Raw genomic sequence first — 21,543 nt, 5'->3', positions numbered from 1 at the left:
AACACAAGCCTGACCTACAAGGAACCCTGACACAGATCAATCTCCAGTGTGTTCCTCTCTACTAATTTAATCCTAATTTGCGCTTTCCCGAGGCCTGAAGTGACGCCGACTCCTCCAAACCAAGATCCTCAGACACGAGATGACTTCCTGGTTGCCGTGGCAAGTGTTTATCGGAGGGAATGTCACTTTGAGTCCACTCGAACAAAACACAGCTGCCTTCAGCCACGAGGAGGCGCCACCGTCATACCGATGATCAAATTAGACGTCATGATGGTGTGTTTAGGGAAGCCCGCGGAGGAATAAGAAGGAATATCATTTTTCTAATGAGAGGGGAAAAGGTCAAAGAGTCCCGGATGGAATGTTGGGGAAGTAATCATGGAAGCAAGCGACGGCAACCCGGACAGAAGTCATGGCGGACGTTAACCAGCATCACGGCCGATTCCCGAGGCCACAGGAGCAACCTCCTCCTGCTCCTCATCTACCAGGTGCTGGCCACAGCATTGGCCTGTGGGGGGCGCTACAGTGCAACCCGGACCGTGGAAACAAATAGTAAAGCAAACGATCCAACTTCTGTTTGCAAGCCCAGCCACAAAAAAAACAAAGAAACTAAATGCATTATTTAGAGGAATTGAAAATGTACTTGCTGACTGGATACATGCATTTTATTCATATTTAAAAAAAAAAAAAACATACCATCACATCAAATGAAACATTGGATTTTGAGTGTAATCGTATACAAATACCTATAAAAATATACTGGATATTATTTCCAGTGGATTAAAAAATCTATTCTAGTTAACCCATTAAATTGTTCTACATTTGTGTTATGTTAGCGACTTGAAATAACTTTCTTTTCTTGAACACTTAAACCTACAATGCTACTGTATCTTAATATTAGTCATTATAATGGCACTTGTGGCACTATTTTTTGAGGTTGGAAAAGGTTTTGAGAACGACTGCCATAGAAAATCTATACCCATATATACTATTCATCTTGTCTAATGAAGCAAAACAATGAACGTGTACAGTACATGTGACCTTGCTATTGTCCTAATAGTCTGTCATACATTTCTCAGGTCAAGGTGAACACTTGCAGACTGGACGCCGTGTTTGTTGAGAAGGCCGACACTTGACGGCATCGTCGATTCTCCGCCTCTCGTTTCCTCCCGCGGCGTGTGCGAGCCTGGCGCGTCTGTCAGCTGTCAGAGGCGGGCCGCTGATACAGAGACCTGTCACTTCTCGTCAGCCTGCGCCACTGAGGCCTTTTGCAGCTGCCTTTCTCCAGGCTACAGGAAGTGTGCGTACGCGTGTGTGCATGTGAGGGTGTGTGTGTCCGCGTGTGTACTTGCTGATGACAGGGGAGGGAAATAAAAGGCATTGTGGGAACGAGGAAGGCCACGCAGGAAGTCCATCAGACTGTAAATATGACATGAAGTAAATGAGCTCAGGAGCCTCTAGCAGCCTCTGTTGGTCACCTGCGGGAACTGCGGCGCTAACTAGCCTTCCTCAGACCAAAGTAGGAGGGATGTCGACTACTTACAGTGAATTGTTTCCTGTTGCTCCCTTGTTTGAGCAACATGGACATTTTAGGGTTTTTTTTTTGTAGATACTACAAAATATAAAATCAATTCCTGGTGATATTGCACTTTCTACCTATCTCTTGACTTGTCATGGTCAGGAAAAGTGGTTTACGGACCAGTGCGTAATTAAGAAGTTCAAACTCAAAGGTCTTAGCTTAATTGTTGATTAACATTTTGCAGTGCATTGTGCTGTTGTGTTGTACACGTGTTAGCGAGAGAGAGCTGGCAGGAGCTTCTTGGCCTACATAGCAGTTCCCGCGGGAAGACCCTGAAATCTTTGATATGCTCCGAGTGGGCATTTTTGTCATGTTTTATATCGTTCAACTAATACAGCAGACAAATGGGCCGCTAAAGAGGCGCGCACGCTCCCTCTGGATCGTTTGCTTGTCTTCCCACTTCCGCAATTCCACTCAAATGTTTCCAGTCCAAACATTCTCGCTCGTTTATCTTTGCACTGGGAAGGCTTGGTAGTTTCAAAAGCAAAAATGTGTTGGAAAAATTATCATCAGGAGATCAGTATTTTTATTTTTACTATTTTCATTATTTACCGTAGTAAACAATAGTAATTCTATTTTTATTATTATTTAAATAGTAGTTATTGTACTACTAGTACCAGTGTTTTTAATTTTTGTATTTATGAGTAGTAGAAGTAATAGCAGTTTTTTTTTTTTATTGTTACTAGTGGTAGTTGAAGTAATAGTACTTATTTTTTTATTATTCTTAGTAGTAATAATAGTAGTAGTGGTAGTATTTTAGATGGATAAGTGTGAATATGTGCCTGTGTGTCTGGAACATGGCAAGTGATATCTGCTGTGGCATTGGAATGTCTTGTGCCACGATGCACCAATCATGACTTCACTGATGAACGATTTGATAACTTTAACCTTCCGGTCGTGACGCAGCGAATCATTTGTCTATTGTTATTGTATTGATTTTTTTTCCCCTTCTCCTCTCTAGGAAGTGTGTCATGAGGAAGTGTGGAGTAGGCATCCGTTCGACTTTGTCCTCCAGATGTCTGCATGAACTCTAGTTGCCACCCCGACGCTGTCGCTCGGCGTCATCGCTCTTCGTTGACACAAACAATTAGGTAATGAAATATTGATTTTTTTTCTTCTTCTTCTTCCCACTTAAATTCATATTCATGATTTGCTTTGATAAATCTCCCAAAGTTGAAAGGCTTTTTTAGGACATGATCAAGGCTTTTTTTAAAAAAAAAAAAACACAAATATCGTAAAGCATCATGTTACCATGAGTTGTAGTGTATAGTAAGGCACTTATTAAAGGGGAACCATGGAAAGTAAGGCGTTTAAAAAAAACGTGTATAATAGGTCTTTAAAAAAACCAACAACCATGTCTACTAAATCGTGAAAAACACCAGTTAGTTTTTTTTTAGATGATAATGTATAGTAAGCTGTAAAAAAAAAAAAGGAAATGACCATGTATACAAAGGCATTTATTTAAGAAAACAACCATGTTAGTTATGTGTTTAAAAAAAAATCTTTACTATATATTGCCTTCACTAATAAATGACTATACATCGTGTCTTCTTTAAAAAAAAAAAAAAAAAGCCTTACGATACACATCATGTATTTTTGATGAATGCCTTACTATATACATCATGTCTTCTTCTTAAAAAAAAAAAAAAAAAAAAGCCCTACGATACACATCATGTCTTTTTAATGAATTCCTTACTATACATTAGGGGTCTCCAACCCCCGGTCTTCACGAGTGTTCCAACATACCTGATTGAAATAATCAGACATATCATTTGAATGAGCTATGTTGCAATAGTGTTACATCTAAAACAGGATGGATAGGGGCTCACAAGGACCGAAATTAGAGACCCCTGATGTTGAGCAACAAAATTCTTACAGTATGGGAAAGTTTACTTTTAAAGACATGTAGGGTCAGGCTTTTGAAAGGTTTAGGATGGCATTTTTAATCATGACAATGTAGGTCTATAGTGATTTTTTTTTTTTTTTAAACATGACCAAAAATCTGTCAGTTGTAAGATGGTGTCGCAATGAATTAGTGGTTCACACATCTGCCTCGCAGTTTTGATGTTGGGTGTTGGAATCCAGGTGCCAACCTACCTGTCTTCCGAAGAAGGCCCCCCAATGTCTAAGTGGCGAACTGGGGAGCTGTGTTTTGAGGAGCTTCTACAGATGTGTGGCGGAGACTGGAGCGTCATCAACACCAGCATCACGGTGATCGGTTGCAGAAAGCCTGCTCAGAGGACGGTGCGGAACTGAGTCCCGCACGACCTCTTCACCAGCAGATGCAGAAAGACGGGCCACGCACAACCCCTCCCCTCATGCAGGTTATCCTATTTTGTTGTTCTATTCTATAAAGTTCATCAAAGTTTTTATCAAATTTATAAAAGTAGGGGGAAAAAAACAGCATCCGAGAAGTCACAGATCTCTGTTCACGCTATAACGCAAGGTGACAGTTGTCACTCCGGTGAGCCCAGTCAGACAACATATGTCAGACCTCCAAGTTTACTGACATGATCTACTAACCTCAACGAGCACTTCTTCTCGACATGATCACGGGTGTCTGACGGGCAGCAAAGTGATGCTGTCACCCAAACCCCCTCGGAACATGACAAACGCGGCGTGACAACTGCTTGCTTTGAGCCCTCAACACGACTTGTTTGCTTCACGTCAGGGGACAGCAATACAAAACGTTTTTTGTTTTTTTTAATTCTACTGTATTTGGAAATTCAGAAATGAAATGCAAATGGATTTGTTTTTGTAGTCAACCTGACAAAAGGACTAAACACATTGGGATGGTACGATAGTTGGCCAAAACATCAAATCAAAAGCTGTATCCAAAAAATACCTCAATTAAAGTAATCAAAATATGAGGGCAGATTATTTTAACACATGCTATTACTGTTGTCACATCGCTCACTTAATGCTGGGTTCCAGGTTGAAAAGAGCAAGCCAATGTTTCCTATTCTTTTGGTTTTGCTGCCACCTTGTGGTTAGACCTGCAAACTGAACCGCAAGCATCAAGTAATGCAGGTCAAGTGACATTTAAATACATTCAAACATCTGACCTGTAAATGCGCTATCAAGTACTCGTGTTAGGTTAGTGTTAAGTTTTTAATGGAACCCATCACTTTTTGCTCTGATGTGTCATGTGGGCGTGGACGCCAGGCAGCTTTTGAGTTTGTTGCCCCTGCAGACTCAAGTGACGCGCCTCCCTGGCCTGACTCCAGAGTCAGCATGGGCTGGGTCTCATGGACACTGCTGCTCAATAAAAGTTTTTTTTCATAATAGTTTTCTGTCAACAACAAATTCACTAATCCATCTCTTGTCCCAAACATGCAAGGCTGCAAAGTGTGCTTGCTCAGAGATGTTCAAGTTAGGGTTATTAAAGTTAAGGTTCTTGAAAGACACAGAAACGACTTGGAGAACCTTTTTTATTATTATTATTATTATTATTATTATCTTTGAACATTTTCAACTACAAATATCAAGAACTGGAACTTAGAGTGTTTCAATTCCACTTGGAATAAACAAACAATTAAATAAAACTATCTTGTACAAATTAATGTAAAAAAAAAAGTCAGTACCCATCACTCTCATGTCCCACAAATTCAATGGCTTTTTGTTTTGGTACAAACACATTTTGTCTATGGGATATAAATACAAAACTACAAGTAAAACACTAAGTCTGCAAACACAAAAACATCAACTGAGGAATGATGCAGTAATACCCAAAAAAAAAAAAAAAAAAGTATTTTATCCCTGAACTTTTCCTGGTGACAAATCAAAGCTTGCAAGCTGGTGGGAACTCGTTTTGAAGATTGAATTCTTCCGTTAACATCATTTATTTGTTGTGTCCTTTGAAAGCGTTTCTTATTTCCATTTGATGCTTTTGCACCAACCATTCACATGAAATGTTTTTTGTGACACTGACTGGCATGTTTTTCAATGGACTATGACCAAACTGTCAGTTTGTTCAAGGGATACGTTATATTTCCATTTTCAGCATTAAAAAGTTAATATAACTATTATTTTTCACGTGCAATTAACACCTTTAAAAACGCATTTTGCCACTTGCCCTCGAGTAAAATTGACATCAAAAGTACTCACGGCTCGGATAACCACCAATCACGGCTCAGCTTGAGCCCTGAGTACTTGTGATGTCATTTTTAGTCGACAGCAAGGGCCAATTACATTTTTAGAGGTGTTGATTGTACGTCAAAAATCATGAAGTTATCAAATTCACTGTAGACAAAATATTAGCTTTTTACTGGTGAAAATGGCAAAATTAGTCAATTATTCCTTAAGCTTTAAGGCGATGTAAGCCATAGATCTGTTTAAATGTGCTTCGAGCTTACCTAACCCCCCATATTTTTGCCAATAGTGACTGTGGCCTTTCTTTTTCGAAATGCGGGGAATTGGGCGAAACGCACAACGAACGACGCGCAACGTTGCGGAGCGACCACACAAGTCTATTGCAACACAAATTTCAATTAAAGACGGAATCTCCACGAAAACGTAAGATTTTCTAGAATAGGGCGTAGGGAACTCAATAAGACTCCGTTTCATTCATCTGAGATTTACGTGCTGCTGTTTTGGTTAGTAAGAGTTCCAATGGGTTGAACGATAGCGGCGGGAAAACGGGAGGCAATTAATTGGGACGGTTTGCCACTATTTGAGTAAATACGGTCATTGATAGTGGTTTCTGGTGCATGCTATGACCTTTGCAAGTTTATTGTTAGGTGTTTTTTTTTTTTTTTAATTTGAGACTGTTCAATGATTTTTCATGTTCTTTGTGAACAAATAAAATGAATAATCTGCCCTAGAAATAAGCACACTGTAGTGTTGGCATACATACAAAAAAAAAGCAAAAACAGGGAAGGTCATTTTGATTAATTGCATATTTTTGGTCTCCAATTGGCATTATCCTCCCCAACTTCACATCTTCACATCCACATAACATATCGTACTGGTGTGCGCGCACACACACTCAAAAGCAGACGTCAGTCTGAGAAATGAAACTGTGAGTGCTGATGAGTCCACCTGATTGCATGTTGTTTCTGTCCTTTTTTTTTTTTTTTTTTAATTTTTTTTTTCTTTTTTTTTTTTTTTTCCCCCGTCAGTGGCGGTGGGTGTCTTTGATGGTCTTCACATTCCTGTATGGAGAGACCCTGAGGTGGAAGTGGAGCAGCTGGTCACCTGTGGGACGGTGTTTTTTTGTATAAAAACATATAGTTAGGATATAATAAAATGCAATTCAAAAGGTCAGCAGCTTTGAAAAATATTTGTTGGTACGAATAGGTAGACAATCTACAGTCACTGCTAATGCATCATACTGAGGCACACCCAGTAAATGTGGTCAATTGGCGGGGGAACCTTGATGCAATCCCATCCATCGGAATTTAGATATAGGTAGCCAAAATATGCTCAGAGTCATTCTGTGTCATTTCATCAAACGCCTCCCACCTGACCATCTCAGAATGTCCTGTCGAATTTCTAGGAAAAAGACTGATTTGGTAATAGGAAAAATCCCAAATATTAGGTCTCTATTGTCAATATTTTTCTCATGGGAAATCATTGAATGGAGGGTAATTTAGAAGCTTTTTGTAATCATACTTTTTTTATAATTGTATGTTATAATTGAGCTCCACACCTGACCTTCTAAATTTGGAGGCTATTGGTAGCAGATATTGACTGGAGAAATGTTGAAGGCTACAGATGAGATAGTTTTGACTGTTTAAAAATGTATTTATTGATTAAATTAAATGAGTATGATGCTGAAAACCATAAAAACTACCCATCATTCAATCATTTTTCATGAGAAAAGTATTGAAAGTAAAGACCTCATATTTTTGGATTTTCCCTATCGACAAGTGTATCTTAGTATATTTTTTAAAAAGAAATTCTGTGATGGTCCAGTGGGAAGATTTTCAGCAATTTCATGAAATGACACTGAATGACCCCTTCAAATGGATGTAACAAACTCTCCACCAGAGGGCGCTGAAACGCCACAAACGGAAAACAACAAGTCTAGAAATGAATTGAACATCCCTGCCTGTTGCTGTATCAACTTCGTTTGCTTAAGTCTAAGTGCATATTCTAGAAGAATTATCTTTAATTCAGTGGACATAATTCCCTTTTTCTCAGCACTCAGTTTCTTAGGACCCATGGTTAGAGAAAAGAAAATTGTCAAAATACCTGATCATTTGAGTCTTGTGAATCCAACGCAAAGCAAACCAATTAGTTATTTATATGGGCTAATTGTAATTTGGAGCACTCGCTACTTTTCGTGTTTACAATACTGTAACATTGAAAGCCAAACTTACTTGTTTGGAAGCTTCAGGGGAGGGATGGACTTCATTTGAAAAATGTCCGTTGAGCTGCAACATTGCTGAAAAGACATCAAGAAGGTGTTGGAAATTTTTCTGCGCCGTTGTGCGAGTTTGGGTGAAGATGCTCCTCACCTTGCGGGTCCAGCCTGGGGTCCACAAAGCCCCAGTGCTGGTAAAGAGCCGCCAGCTCGTGAGGACTGTGGCTCTTCAGGAGGCTCACCACATCAAAGTCCGTGGGCGTGTCCGTCGCGCCGGCGGCGGCGCTCTTGGCCTGAGCGTAAAGCAACGGTTCAAAGTAGGCCCGATGGCCCCACATGCTCATGGCGGCCCACAGGTCGGCCCCTTTGGGACTCGGAGAGGGGAGCCTCTGGGTGTGGTGCCGATCCGAGTTGGACGTCGCCCCCCCGTGACTCAGCATGAAGCCCAGGCCCTCCTTCGGGAAGCTTCCCTCCGCCGCCGTTCTCCCGGATGAGCTCGCTTTGCTGGCGCTCTCCGCCGGGCGCTTCTGCCCGGACTTCACCCTGGCGCGGGAGTCCGGAGTTTTTGCGTCTTTCGCCTGAGGCTTGGACTTGGCACCTGATTGGCTCTTAGGGGCCGCCTGCTTGCCGTTGCCGCCAGTCGGTGGTTGCGTGCGCTGGCTTCTGGGCGCGGGCAAAGTCGGGCAGTCCTTCCCTTCGAGGAACGGCGGGGGTCCCGTCCGTCTCCACCGGGAGGTCTTTGGTCCGCGGGCGCCGTTAGCGCACGGCGCCCACTTTGGGGCCGCTGAACTGCTGTTGCCCACCCTGTGCGAGACCCGCTGATGGATCCACAGCACCTCGGGATAGCAGGTGGCGTGGGAACAATACGGACACTCATGTCTAAGCAGGCCTTCTTTTTTAACCGAGTCCTGTCCTTTGTCGTCCCCCGGTGCCGACAAGTTGAGAAGACTGTCTGAATCGCTGCTCGTCGTGACTTCTCCATCATTGAACTTCTCTGTTTTGATGTTCAAATCACCAGGCAGGCCGGGGAAGGGGTTCCAATATGGCTGACAAAGAAGTGCGCTCCTTTTCCTGAGGTAGTCCACGTACCTTGAGGCCTTGGAACTACTTTGGCCGGCGGCTTTGTCCGAAGCCGCGCTCTGTTTGCTGTCCTGGTGCTGCGCGTGCACGTGAGACCTGAGTAGTGAGGCGTCCACAGTGTGAAAGTCACAGTGCTCGCAAAACAGAGGTTTCTCATCTGTGGGGCAGAAATGTGCAAAAACATGGAGAATCAGAGCAAATGCAAGCAGCGGTTGTAAAGTAGAATGAATAAATTCCAATGTGTGATGAAGACATTTTATTACAGTATTTGCTGCCATTAAGAATCAAGACAAAACTGTTTTAAGAGCCAACAATTACCCCATACATTAGGGGAAAATTAGCCTTGGCTAATTCTGGCTTTTTTTAGCCATGTTTTTTCATGTGTTATGTGAAATTGCACTGTCCCCTTTCAAATAAACCTATCTATCTATTTATCATACTTCCCTGCCATGTTAAGAGACTTGCTGTAATTCAATATATGTCCACAAGAGGTCTAATTTTTGGCGAATATTTTAGTTTTTCCATATTTTTGTCTATCGTTTTTTTGTTTAAATATTCAGTAATGTTTTTTCTAATATTTGTGCATCTCTCTATTTTTTGTATTTGACAAAAAAAGTGGTGTTATTTGTTTGATATTGATTTTGTAACATTTTGTAATCGTTACTAACACACATTACTTTTATATTTAATTTTGTCATAATATTTGTGTACTTTCTAGCTAATATTGGTGTTTTTATCATAGTTTCAATTTTGTAGAAAAAGTATTTTTTTCCAAATATTTGTGCCTTTCGTTGTCATATGTTGTGTTAAGTGTTAATAGTTACCTTCCTGTTCCTGATTCCTGTTGCCGAGGTTGTCTTTGATGGCTCTGTGTTGCAACGCCTCGTAAAAGGCTTGCCCGAGTCCATTCAGCAAGATGCGGTCTTTCTGGCAACTCTTCTTGTCCTTATCGGCTTGCTCGAGGCTGGCGTCGCCCTTCTTCTTTTTGGCGCTGGAAGCGGGCACGTCGATGGGCTTCCTCTTCTTCTCTGACTTGGCGGGGACGTATTCGCCCTTCGCCGTGTTGTACGCCACCTCGGCGTCAGCGAGTCGTTCCTCCCAGCCCAGGCATCTCTCGGCGGCTTCCGCCAGTCGCCCCCTTGTGGCTAACTGCCAAGCCTGGTAGCTGCACACAGGATCCAATTCTGGGATTCTCCGGCCCACGTTTCCGTCCGCCTGGGCTTCCTTCAGTGCAACGCGGGAGAGGCCGAGGCTTTCCAAAAAACGGTCCTTCGTCACTCGCGAGGCCTCGAGGTCTTGCCGTGCGTTGTGGCAGTGTTTGTGTAACCTTTCGTGTAGGCGCAAGGTCTTGCAATCGGTGAAGAAGTGGCCGCAGTGACCGCAGAGCTCGTAGAGGCACTTGTCGTTGGCGAGTGCGCCGGGGTCTTGCGCCACGCCGTTGACGGTGGCGGGCGGCTGGTCGCTTTTGCCGCCCTGCAGCTCCGCCTTGGCCCGGTGGATGCGCATGTGGCTCTGCAGGAACCACGCCTGGCGGAAGCGGCGGCCGCAGATGCGACAGCCGTGGTCCTGCGCGCTGCGGTGCCGCTTCATGTGCGACTTAAGTAACGCCGCCTGGGGGAAGTCTTGGCCGCAGATGCTGCAGGAGAAGGCCCCAGGGTCCAGTCCCTCCACCTTCAAATCTTTCTCTTTTTTCTTGCTAGTTTTCTTCTTTACCACCTCGGGAGTCTCCGGTATCTCCACTTCGGCCTGCTGGTCGCCGAGGCCGAACAGGCCCAGCTTGTGGCTCCGGATGTGCGCCTTGAGGGATCCCTTCTGCGCCGCCCTGTGGTCGCAGTAGGGGCATTTGTAGGGCTTCTCGCGGGTGTGCCGCCGCATGTGCTGCGACAGCGAGCTGAGGAGCGGGAAGCTGCGGCCGCACACGCCGCACGTGTGGCCCGAAGCGGCATCCTCCTCTATCTCGGTGTCTTTGGGCAGCGCTTCCTCCTGCCGCCTCGCTTTGGCCTCCATCGATCGCTGTTCTTCGAGTGTCGCTAGTATGACTTTTCCGACAAGGTTGCTTTCAGAGAGCCGTTAGGTCGTCGTCGGAGGTGTCGAAAAATTTGGAAAGCATCCTTGCTTTGGGGTCATCCGGCAGGCTCAAGTCAACCTGAAACACAACATTGTCCGTTAGCGGTTTTCAACAGTTAATCAAATTCTAATAGACATCGCAATGTAGTAGTAATGCGAAGGCGGCAAATTTAGTGAAAATAATCATGAATTTCGGGCAGTAGGCCAATATGTTTTTATCATTTATGTCATTTTTTAACGTTTATCATTTTCAATATTCGGTTGTGAGGGTTGTCCCAAAAGAAAGCTCTAGATGGAATTAATCAACAATCACTTTGACAGTAATCAACACAATTCTTCCCAATCCATTCACGGCCTCATTGATTTCCAACCATTTTCAAGAACCAACCAGTTCTTTGTTGTTGTTTCTACTCAGTTTCACTCGGAGCACATCGCATAACAAATGAGGGGAAAATAAGCACAAGCTTGGCACCGACAATCCATTTGGGACAATTTGCAATTACAGACGACTCTGGTATAACCTTTGTCCCTCAGAGGCGGAGAGGCGGCTGTCTGCATGTATTAGAGCGCCAGCCTCTGTCCAAATTGAGTGTGTGAGGCCAAGCATGAAGAGACGTATTCATTCCTGGGCCAATGAGGATGGGCCCTCAGGGTCAGCACACTCTAATTCACGATCAATAATCCATTATGTCCGAACTTTGGTAAGCACAGAAACACCCACTTATGCCCAGGCTAAGTGCTGACATGACAGTCTTGTTTGGTGCTGGCATGTTAAACATGGTTGTTTAATGAATGATTCCAATGCTTTCTGTGTAGTCTTTTCAAACTTGTGGGAAAATGAGGTTTAAGTAGCTCCGAGACACGTGCTTGTGCGCACAATGGTGCCTGTTCTGAACCGGGCCGGACATGTGACCGGACCAAACACGCAGCGACTGTGTTTTTTTTTTTTTTTTCTTTCTTTTTTTCCAGTGAAAGATCGTATACTCCGCGGTCTGATCGCCATCCAGGCAGTAAAAAGTAAAACCTGCTATTGTGTCGGCCGCACCAGAACTGTCACATCGCTTCACGTCTGGGCCCCCGCCGCCTGGGTCAGGGGGGTTGATGGGGGGGGGGGGGTCATTGTTTGAGCAAGAGAGGCCACGGCCTGCGTGTCACCCCAAGAACAACAGACAACTCTGACCGTCCTTCGTCCATACTTGAGTGCGACGAAGGTGATTTTTCTAAAGGGGGGGCAGAGGTTTGTCCATTTGTCAGCGTGGCATCTGTCCCGCAAAAGGGGCTCGAGACTGGGTCTCGTCCGGACGTGGCAGGTGTTTGCAGACGCTGTCAGATTAGAATACGGGTAATGTGGCACGCTGTCCTCCCTTTCGAGAGGGGGGCAGGGTGGACGATAAACTAGAGGGTGGCAATTAGGGGGTTAATGTTAAAGCACAATGGGGATGAAGTCAACAGATGGGAATAAAAACAGGCCATCGGTCTGGGGGGCTTCGCCACCACAGCACTAAGAGCCTTTGTGGAAGCAACCTACGAAGTGGAAAACGCCTTAATTTGCCTTAAATGTCATGTGACAGGCTGTCAGCGCAGCTCGCTTCTAGCAACATCAAAGAATTGACTGTTATAGAACACGAGGTAGGCAGGCTCAATCGTAGCCAATAAAGTGGCAGTATCCAAATACTTTAGTTGTTCTTGTCCAGTGAGTGATTCAGTGCGCATGAAAGTCATGTTCAGCCAAAGCTGCTATCGACAAAGTGTCGGTGAACTTTTTAGTATAATTGCCTGTTTGCGATGATGGGCAACACAGTGCTGATGTTGACTGTAGCGTTAGCTTCACACGGGCAGCTAGCTGGTTCGGTGCCAGATGGTTGTCACTTGTGATTAAAAGTGCATTGAGTATGCTTGTGAACGTGTTTGATTTCTTTTTACGCATCCCACATGTGTAAGCTGCTTTTTAATTGTTTAAAAAGCGTTATATCACACAGTCTTTTTTTTTTTCTGTTTCACTTTTGTCATTTCATCTAGAATTCAAACTTATTTGGTACTTTGTATATTTGTCGTTATTTATGTATTTTTTTGTCATCTTTTGAGTTTAGCTTGTTTTTCATTGGTCATGTCATGTCATCTTCGACACCATTCATCCTCTACAGGGTTGTTGGGGGTGCCGCAGCCAATCCCAGATGACTTTGGGCGAAAGGACCGACCGACTACACCCTGAGCTGGTCGTCGGCCAATCGCAAGGCACGCGCAGACACCGTCACTGAGCAGGAACCGACCCCACGCTGCCCGCACACAAGTCAGGCAAGTGTACCACTACACCATCAGAGATCCCTTTTTAAATTGTCCTTTTCTTCTTAGATATTTGTGCCTGCCTAAATCTAATGCCCTAAACGGATCGACTTAAAACAAAGATTGTACCGGTACCTTTAGAAAAGCTTAAGGAACGGATGCATTTTGGACTGTGGCACAAACTATTCTACCCATTTGCCAATATCTTAAACGCAGATGTTTTTGAAGTCACTCTAATTTACCTCTGTCCTACTCCTGAATCTATTATATAAATACACACACATATAATGTCCAAGTATACATGATAAAAGGATCCCTTTTTCCCCCCTCTCTCGTTCCTTGTTTGTGTCCTTTTCACCTCTTGTGCTAGTAGTGCCTTTGGAGGTGTGCAAAGTAATGTTGCTCTGGGGAGGGGGAGTGCCATATCTTTTAGAATGCCTCGCGCCCCTTTTCTCTCCCTTTTCTTTGGCAGATGAATAGGCATGTCCAGTCAGCTGTCCTCACATTGAATCATCCCGACATCCCACAACCAGCTCAGCACAAACTCCCTCTGGTTAGACTGCCGTGTGCTCATGTGTGGATGTGTGCGTGTGAGCATGTTCCTGCATGAAAATAGCTACTGCCGGTGTGCGTGTTGCACCAAAACCGTGGGCGTAATTTCCTGCCAAAAACTAGAAATAGCCTCGTCGCTGAATATGATTTTTGCAAGGCATCCAAAATGGCTATTGTGGCTATTTTTAGAAGCACTTTTGAAATGTAACTAAGTATGTCAGCATAGGTATTTTCGCAATTCTGTATATCAATTGCTTGAGAGATGATGTCATCCAAATATTCCCAACAAGCAGGAGCAGCAGGCCTGTGCCAAAGCTACCGCTGACCGGAGAGCGAGCACGTGACTGTCCTTATGCTTGTGTCCAGAGCCACGCTCGCTGGCTCACTAAGCCGCACCTCACATCTACTGTTTTCTGACCAATAATCCTGTCTGTTTTCGTCAAGCGCCATCGTTTGCTTTGCTATATAAAGCCATTTGCTCTCTCATCTTGAAATAATCCCCCAAATTTGCGGTCATCAACAATAAAGTCTATGCCAAACTGCATCTTTGAGCTGCAAATGGGCTTGTTTTGTCGTGTCATATACATTTCTACGGAGACAAAAATAAATAATCTATTTCATTTCAAAATAGTGTCAAGGGATACTGTCCAAAGAGTGAGCAACCAAACTCCAATGAAGGCGAACGATGAAGAGTAACAAAGACCAGTAAAAAAATAGCGATGACGAGCAGGGACTTTTGGAGATTGGCCAAGAGGCGCAAACACTACACGTGTTATAAAGACTATCAAAGATGAGGGAAGATGAACAAAAATAGCAAAGAGTTGTGAAGATAACCAAAACCTACCTAAAATGACCGGAGAATAGCAAAAACTACAGAAAACAAGCAAAGACTAGCGATCGTACATGCCACTCATGATCGTGTGCAATGTTTCCTGTCTCCAGCTTTGTTAGAGTGTTATTGGTTGTGTTATGTCAAGGCAAAGACAGAAAGACGTGTGATGTTACCAAACACGCTTGACATTGTTGTAAAGCCAAGACTAGAAAAACGCTGCACTAAAACCAATGAGATTACCACGTTCCACGAAACAATTGAGATGATGGGAATGCGCCGTGACGCCAGTAAAAGTCTAAAACGTCTGATTGTCGGTTTTCAGTCTGAGACTGTGAAAATGGTTTGACAAAGACTAAAGCGTCGAAGCATCTTTTAAAATTAGAACCCCCAAAAGTTGATGAGTAGTCTTGCGGTGTACTCAAGATGGCCTACAGCATACCACACACATAACCTTATCACCTTTGACCATCACCAGTCTCCACCCCTGAAGCAGAACTCCCAGAAAATTAGAATAGTAGTAGTAGAAGAATCGAAGCTAAGATAACTGCTAAACTAACTGGTTTACATGGCACGATAGTCACTTTCGCGTCACAATCACGAAGTCTGTGGTTCGGTTGACCACACACCCGCCGTAAGGATTTGCATGCAAAACTATTTCGAAGATTGCTTAGCCAAACCGTTTTCTCAGCAAATTGGAAAGGAAGAAAATACAAGATAAACACTCGGGACAATTGTGATGTTTTACCCGGCCTTTGTTGACTTTGATCGCAAGGAAGTGGGGGTCGAGCCAACATTCATATTTGAGCAGATCCCAGATTTGGGTCTTTGATGACTTTGATCAGAAAGTGGAATTGAGGGCTCAAAATCGGCCTTGCCTATTGGAATGTCTGTCTTTTCAGCTAATATCTAATAAATACATCAAATAACATGGTGCCGTTGGCCATTTCAATATACTTGGACATCAGACAGAGAGTAATATTGGTATGTTATTAATAATTTCCCACTTTGGGTGAAAAAAGCCTACGTATACAATTCGGCAGGTCCACAAATCAGTCCTCCATCACCAGCAGTCCTCTGCTGGTTCCTCGAGCGACTTAGCAACAATGAAGGCGGTGTGGGCAAACAGCCTCATCTACCTAAGAGATTAGACAGCCGCCGGCTCGGCAGCCTAACTTGTGCACATTTTTCCCCGCCCCCCCTACCACCCTCTCGCCGCCGCCTTGTCAACCCAGTGTGCAGTTACACAACATACACAGGGATTATTACTCTTCATGGCACTAGGCAAGCTGCTCCGTGAGTGGCCTTTTATCGTGGAGTCAAAGGCGTGCGAGGAAAGGCGAATACTGCCCAACGAAGCATCTAAAAACATGTTCATTATTTACCTTGAAATAGTCTTTGGGGCATCGTTGGTGTTCGAGGCTAACTTTTCTCATTGTGGACCCCCCACTCTCTTTTCAGTGTGTATTGGCTGGTGTGGGAGACACTGGTGTATAATCTGCGGGCATTAACTTGCTCTCTAAAAAAAGCACTCTCAACAGGGATTAGATTATTGCGGCAAGGTCATCATCGACTCGCCGGGACCGTTTCTCTCGGTGGCGCTCTTTTGCCTCGTTGGTTTCCCCGTTCAAACCCCCGGGCAGATGTACATGATTTAGACACTGGTTTTAGTCTGTGTTAGAAAAATAACCCACCACATTTTATGATGGTTTAATGCGCAGTATGTTGTAGCATTTGAGACGATGCTGATTTATCATCTTGATGATGGTGATGAGATTAATGGTGTGGAGCAAAACACGTTTTAAACATCATAACAAGTACAGTATGTCTTTTCGCCGAACTGTCCAAACAAAGACAAGCAAAGACTAATGCTGGTGTTACGCCTAAAGATTTTCACAGTCTCAGACTTAAAACAAAGTCAGAAAGAAGTGTTAGTTTTTCCTTGAGTCGCAACGCGCTACCATCACCTCGACAGTTTAGTATATGCTAGTAATATTCAGAGCTGGGCATTTTACTAAAAGTTTGCGGTTCGTTTATCACTTTCCGCCTACAGCCGTAGGTCCGTTTATCCGCCATTTTGTCCGGCCGGACCAAATAATAATCACCTGTCCAACTAAAATTTTAAACAGGCTTCTGTTTACGACAACCAACTTTGACCAAACGTTTTGATTGTGGGGTAAAAAAAAAAAAAAAAAAAGCCTTGAAGAGGAATCAACCCAAACATTTTTTCAAGAATATGTTCTATGCAAGCCTACTAGTTGAAACAAGGCAGTCTGATAAATATTGCGAGTTAATCTACTCGTTTTAGCCATCTCTGGGGGCGGCCATTTTGTCACTTCTGTCGACTGAAAATGACATCACAACTACCCAGGGCTCCGGTAACGACCAATCACGGCTCAGCTTTAGAAAACAGGCGAGCTGAGATTGGTCGTTCATTTTCAGTCGACAGAAATGATAAAATGGCAGCCCCCTCAGATGGCTAAAAATGGGTGGATTTTGCTGCTTAACTCATATTGCACAAACACACTATTAATCAGAATGCCGTGTTTCAACTAGTAGGCCTGCTGAGAACATATTCTTGAAAAAAATATGTTTTTCCACTTTAAGAATATAGTTGTAGTCTTGCAAATGGGGACCCTACAAAATCACTATATTTTTTTTTATAAAATCTCAGTCTTAGACTAGGATTTGACTAGAAACACTCTAACTTGTCTTTAAATGTGAGCAGGTGTGAGATGATCGTTTCTAAGGTTCTTTTCCAAATCTTCTCAGTCTTCTGTTGTACAGGCATCTTAAAGACAAGCAGAGACCGGCACAGACTCGTAAACGTTTGCGCAGACTAGCAAATACTTACAAATGAAAGCAAAGACTAGTATAGGTTACCAAAGATGAGGGAAAATGAGCAAAGACTGGTGAAGATGACCCAAGACATACACAGGGATTATTACTTAAGTGCAAAGGCGTAATCATGTTTGTTGCACTTCACAAAAGAAAAAATGAAATTAACTTTGGTCTTTTTATTTGTACTCCTCCCATGACCTTGTCATAATCTGTTGTCCACATCAAACCTGAAGCACAAACGCTTCTAATCCTAGCGTAGCTTTGTGATGTAGCAGACACGCAGTACTATTGCTATAATAGCTAAGCTCTTCTAAAATGACAGTGCCATCATGTGTCAAAATGTCTTTTTTGCAAGCAGCGATCAAGGTAACGATTGCGGCAACGTAAGGCGATACGCGTTTGGCCATTTTTGCCCTGCGGCAAAGCAGAAGAATGACAGCTGGCAGCAGGGTTTGGATTAGGTTTCCCCGTCGGGGCTACTGCATCTTTTACACCGCCCCGCTGCTCGGGAGTAGAATGGCGCTATAGTAACCCGATTCCCTCGCGCACTCATCCAATCTCGTCTCGGCCCTCGACGGGGTTAAACAGAAGAAAGGATCGGCGGACGTCTTAGTCATTGCCGCCACCTTCCATCTGGATGTCCTGCCTTTAGTTCCTGCACACCATTTCAAAACAAACCCTGAAACTCAATCGGATGCAACAGAGTGACAATAAAGTCATAGTTGTAATGCTTAAATTGCTCTCGGCATAATTTAGTGGTACAGAGCACCTCAAAATTCAAACTGCCACTTTCCTCAAGAAGCTATTCCTAAAACTTGCCAGACTTCATCAAATAGTGTGCGTCTTGACTTCAGTAAGGATCAAAACCTTCACCAACCTTTTTCAAAGTGTAATGCACTCTCCTGAAATAAATTTCCCCCCCAATTATTTTGCTCTTGTTTGGTCATGTGCTCCAATACTAATGTTTTTAATAGTCATTAGCAAATTTACACCAATGCAGTTAAGAACAGCACCCAAAAAGTTAGATGCAACTCACTAGTTAGTGCTGGGTGTTTTTCTTTTTGTTTTGTTTTTTTTTTTACAGAAAAGCAACACAAAAGTTCAACGCTGGTGAGCTATTTTTAGACCAGGTCCGCGGGCTTCTCATGCGGTCGTTTGGGGGCCAGCTGGTACCCGCAGGCACCTGGATGGATGGATATACTTCATCACTCCGATGTGGGAAATTAGGTAAAGCAAAGATATGCCCGGTTAACAAATGTGTCAGCCACTGTGGATGAGCTAAGGATGGCCTTGCCCCCTCACATCTTCCTGTCTCTCAGTCTGTACCCATCCCCCATCCCCTGTCCGGCCCCCTGACCCAATCCCCATGATTAAATCATTTTTTCTTTAGCCCAAATTTGGTCCCACCCCCCAACACACCCTACTCCCACCACCCCGAGCCTCCCCGCTCTCCCTCTCTCTCCCTCTTGTCTGGTAGATGGCGCGCACCCTCCTCTATTGATCGTCATACTGAGGAGATTACCCTAATAGCTGGGATTACCTCCCCACATGTTGGGTTAGCCACATACGGCGGGGCGGGTGGGGAGAGGAGCACCGTGGATGAGTATGGAAAAAAGAGGACGAGAATTTTGGGCTTGTTTTGTAGAAAAAACAAAAAATTTCATTGGAACGACAAAACTAAAATTATTAAATAGACCTGTAATTTAGCTAAATTCATTGATTGTTCACACAGGGCAAGAGTCAACTGTTACGCCACACAGGGCAAGAGTCAACTGTTACGCCAATTTGTATTCCATTCCAAACCAAAACATCAGCATGTAAACAATGAAAGAAAATTCAAGCAGATTTTATGCAACATTGAGACTTTAGTGACGATTAGCATTCCTTTAGATTTAGTTGTCCGTTAACTTAGTAGTTATTTAGGTGTAGTGTAAAGCTAAGATTATTTATATTTTTTGTAAAAAGTAAAAGATTGTGCATCCATTGCCTTAAATTCATCAACAGTCCCACGATAATCAAAGGAATATTAAGACTCTTCCTAATCTCCAAAAAGCTTTGAAAATGTGTATGGATTTCTGCAGTTACGAAATCATGTCTTTCAGTAGTTTAAAACTATGTTCTTCATTAGACTCCATTTTGGTTTCATTGCTTCAAAGATCAATCAACAATCCCCAATGGATTCCAAAATTCAGTGAGGGATTACTGTACACAATCGCTGCACCTGTTATGAACATTTTTGTCACCATGCGCTATGATGAAATATACTTTATTATGTAAATATGTAACTAGATCACCATGTACCATTGTTTTTGTTTTTCTTTAGCTTTGTTTTAGTCTGCTATCTGTCGTTAGGTCGGCATTGCACCTTGTCAATGGCCTTACCTTTATATCCAGGTAGCATTCACGTAGCTAAAATTTATTTTGCGTGCATTTGCCTCCAAGGTTTCTGTGATTAAGTGTCCCACACTGATCCAGAGATAATTATGCCTATTCCTAGTCTCAAAAAGGGCTACAAATTCTCTCTATTGATCCAGAAGTAATGGCGATTTACATGACTGAATTATATTGCCTGAAATAGAGTTTGCATAAATGTACACACACAAATGTATTTTGCCTGCATATTTTGACGTCACAATCTCACTTCACATATTTGTCTTTAATATGAATGAACATTTATTATAGATATTGCCAGGAGGGAGGAAGGTATGCATGGATGTAGCTAAAATGTGCAGCCCCATTTAGCTTCAAGACCTTCATCAACAATCCCACACTGATCAAAGGATTACTGGTATGCCTGTTCCTTCTCCCATAAAGGTCTGATAACATCTGTATGGACTGATGCAAATTGATGACTTAGTATAGTTGCTTAATTATATTTTCAATGTGGCAACTGTCATGTTTTGTAGATAATTTAGGATGCTTGCCAGGCCCAATGATGCTACATTTTGATGGCCCTCCTGGCCTGCTCTTTAATCCCTATTTAAGACAGTGGAAACAACAAGCACGACAAATCATTGCTGGGTTTCCCTCAAAAGCAATCACCGATACATTTCAGCACAATTGACTTTCATGAAGATGTTTAAAAGAGATGTAAGAGAAATGGGGGAGGGGTTGGGGTGCTCGTTAATCCACCGTTGATCCGCCACAATGGCAGCCTTGTTTGCGCCAACTTTGTTGATAAAATAAAGATGGACGAGGTGAAAGCGACCAAACAGTGGTGGAAGTCCGGAGGAGAGGGGAGGAGAAGAAGGGCTGCCGGGGAAGCTACTTGTCCCGGGGCAAAAAGAAAAAAGTGACAAGTAGCGAACTCCTAACTGGAGTCGGACTCAAGTATTCTTACCTCAATTGGAGGGCTGAACGAACGCGGAGGAATCCCATCACTACTCGTTCACAATGGCGACATACTTGATGCTCTCGGAACTTTGTCGCCGTCGTCGTCGAAATCACGGCCGGGTCGTCGCACCTGGGCCAGCCGCGGAAATGGAGTCAGTGGCAGTGCTGGCGGGTGCCGTCTCGTTCCTGGAGGCGAGTGAAGCGCGGGATAACGTTAATAACGTTAATAACTGGAGAGGCTGAGCATCTCCGCCTGCTGGCCGTGTACGTACGTGCGTGCGTGCGCACGCTCGCGCGCTCCACAAATACTCCAGCAAGTAGACTCCGCCGGTGGTGGAGGCTATCAAAGTGGCGGCTTATTTTTTATTCAACTTGTTTTAGATGGAGCCAGGTCAATAAAGTGGAACGGTCCAAACTCATTGATGGCTCTTTTTTTTTATTTAAAGAGACAGTGCAGCTTTCATTAAAAAAAAAGAAAAAAAAAAAGCAATTCTCCATACGTGACGTCACTAAATAAATAGATGTCGATGTATTCAACAAGATAACAAGATGACCACAAAATCCAGCAGATGGCGTCGATAAGAAAAATAATTCTAAAACTAAATTACGTATTGTATAATAATTATATTTTTCTTAGTATTATGAAAATCTGATGTGCAAGAGCAAAACAATGAT

At 43.4% G+C, this 21,543-nt stretch overlaps 2 protein-coding genes across 6 annotated transcripts in view; one reads left to right on the top strand and one right to left on the bottom strand.

Moving 5' to 3' along the window:
- The window catches only part of LOC147132242 (relaxin-3 receptor 1-like), a 35,736-nt gene that overhangs the window by 8,289 nt on the left and 5,904 nt on the right, over positions 1–21,543 (top strand). The window contains exons 3-7 of one of the 4 annotated variants that reach the window (XM_086014218.1): positions 1,077–1,297; positions 2,538–2,667; positions 3,662–3,900; positions 13,175–13,866; positions 18,620–18,762. The gene's annotated coding sequence lies outside the window, so the exon portion shown is untranslated. Of the gene's footprint in view, positions 1–1,076; positions 1,298–2,537; positions 2,668–3,635; positions 3,901–13,174; positions 13,867–18,619; positions 18,763–19,902; positions 20,324–21,543 lie in introns of those variants that run through there. The other 3 variants (XM_086014216.1, XM_086014217.1, XM_086014220.1) reach the window with 3 other exon arrangements.
- Positions 4,991–21,288, bottom strand: LOC147132243 (zinc finger protein 516-like). Of its 2 annotated transcripts, XM_086014214.1 has the most exons (6): positions 21,141–21,288; positions 20,876–21,054; positions 9,788–11,109; positions 8,038–9,120; positions 7,900–7,964; positions 4,991–6,772 (listed from the first exon to the last, which is right to left on the bottom strand). In XM_086014214.1, the coding sequence occupies exons 3-6, from the start codon at positions 10,968–10,970 to the stop codon at positions 6,722–6,724; spliced, it is 2,382 nt and encodes a 793-aa protein (XP_085870340.1). In that variant the 5' UTR covers positions 10,971–11,109; positions 20,876–21,054; positions 21,141–21,288; the 3' UTR covers positions 4,991–6,721. The 2 variants fall into 2 exon arrangements, with proteins under 2 accessions (XP_085870340.1, XP_085870339.1); XM_086014213.1 differs by having other exon boundaries at positions 20,876–21,244.

Source organism: Filicampus tigris, chromosome 18 (genome assembly GCF_054856515.1).
Source record: "Filicampus tigris isolate MCC_2025a chromosome 18, RoL_Ftig_1.0, whole genome shotgun sequence".
Classification (NCBI taxonomy): Eukaryota; Metazoa; Chordata; class Actinopteri; order Syngnathiformes; family Syngnathidae; genus Filicampus; species Filicampus tigris.
Note: the sequence above shows the minus strand (reverse complement) of the source record. Positions and strands in the feature narration are given on the sequence as shown.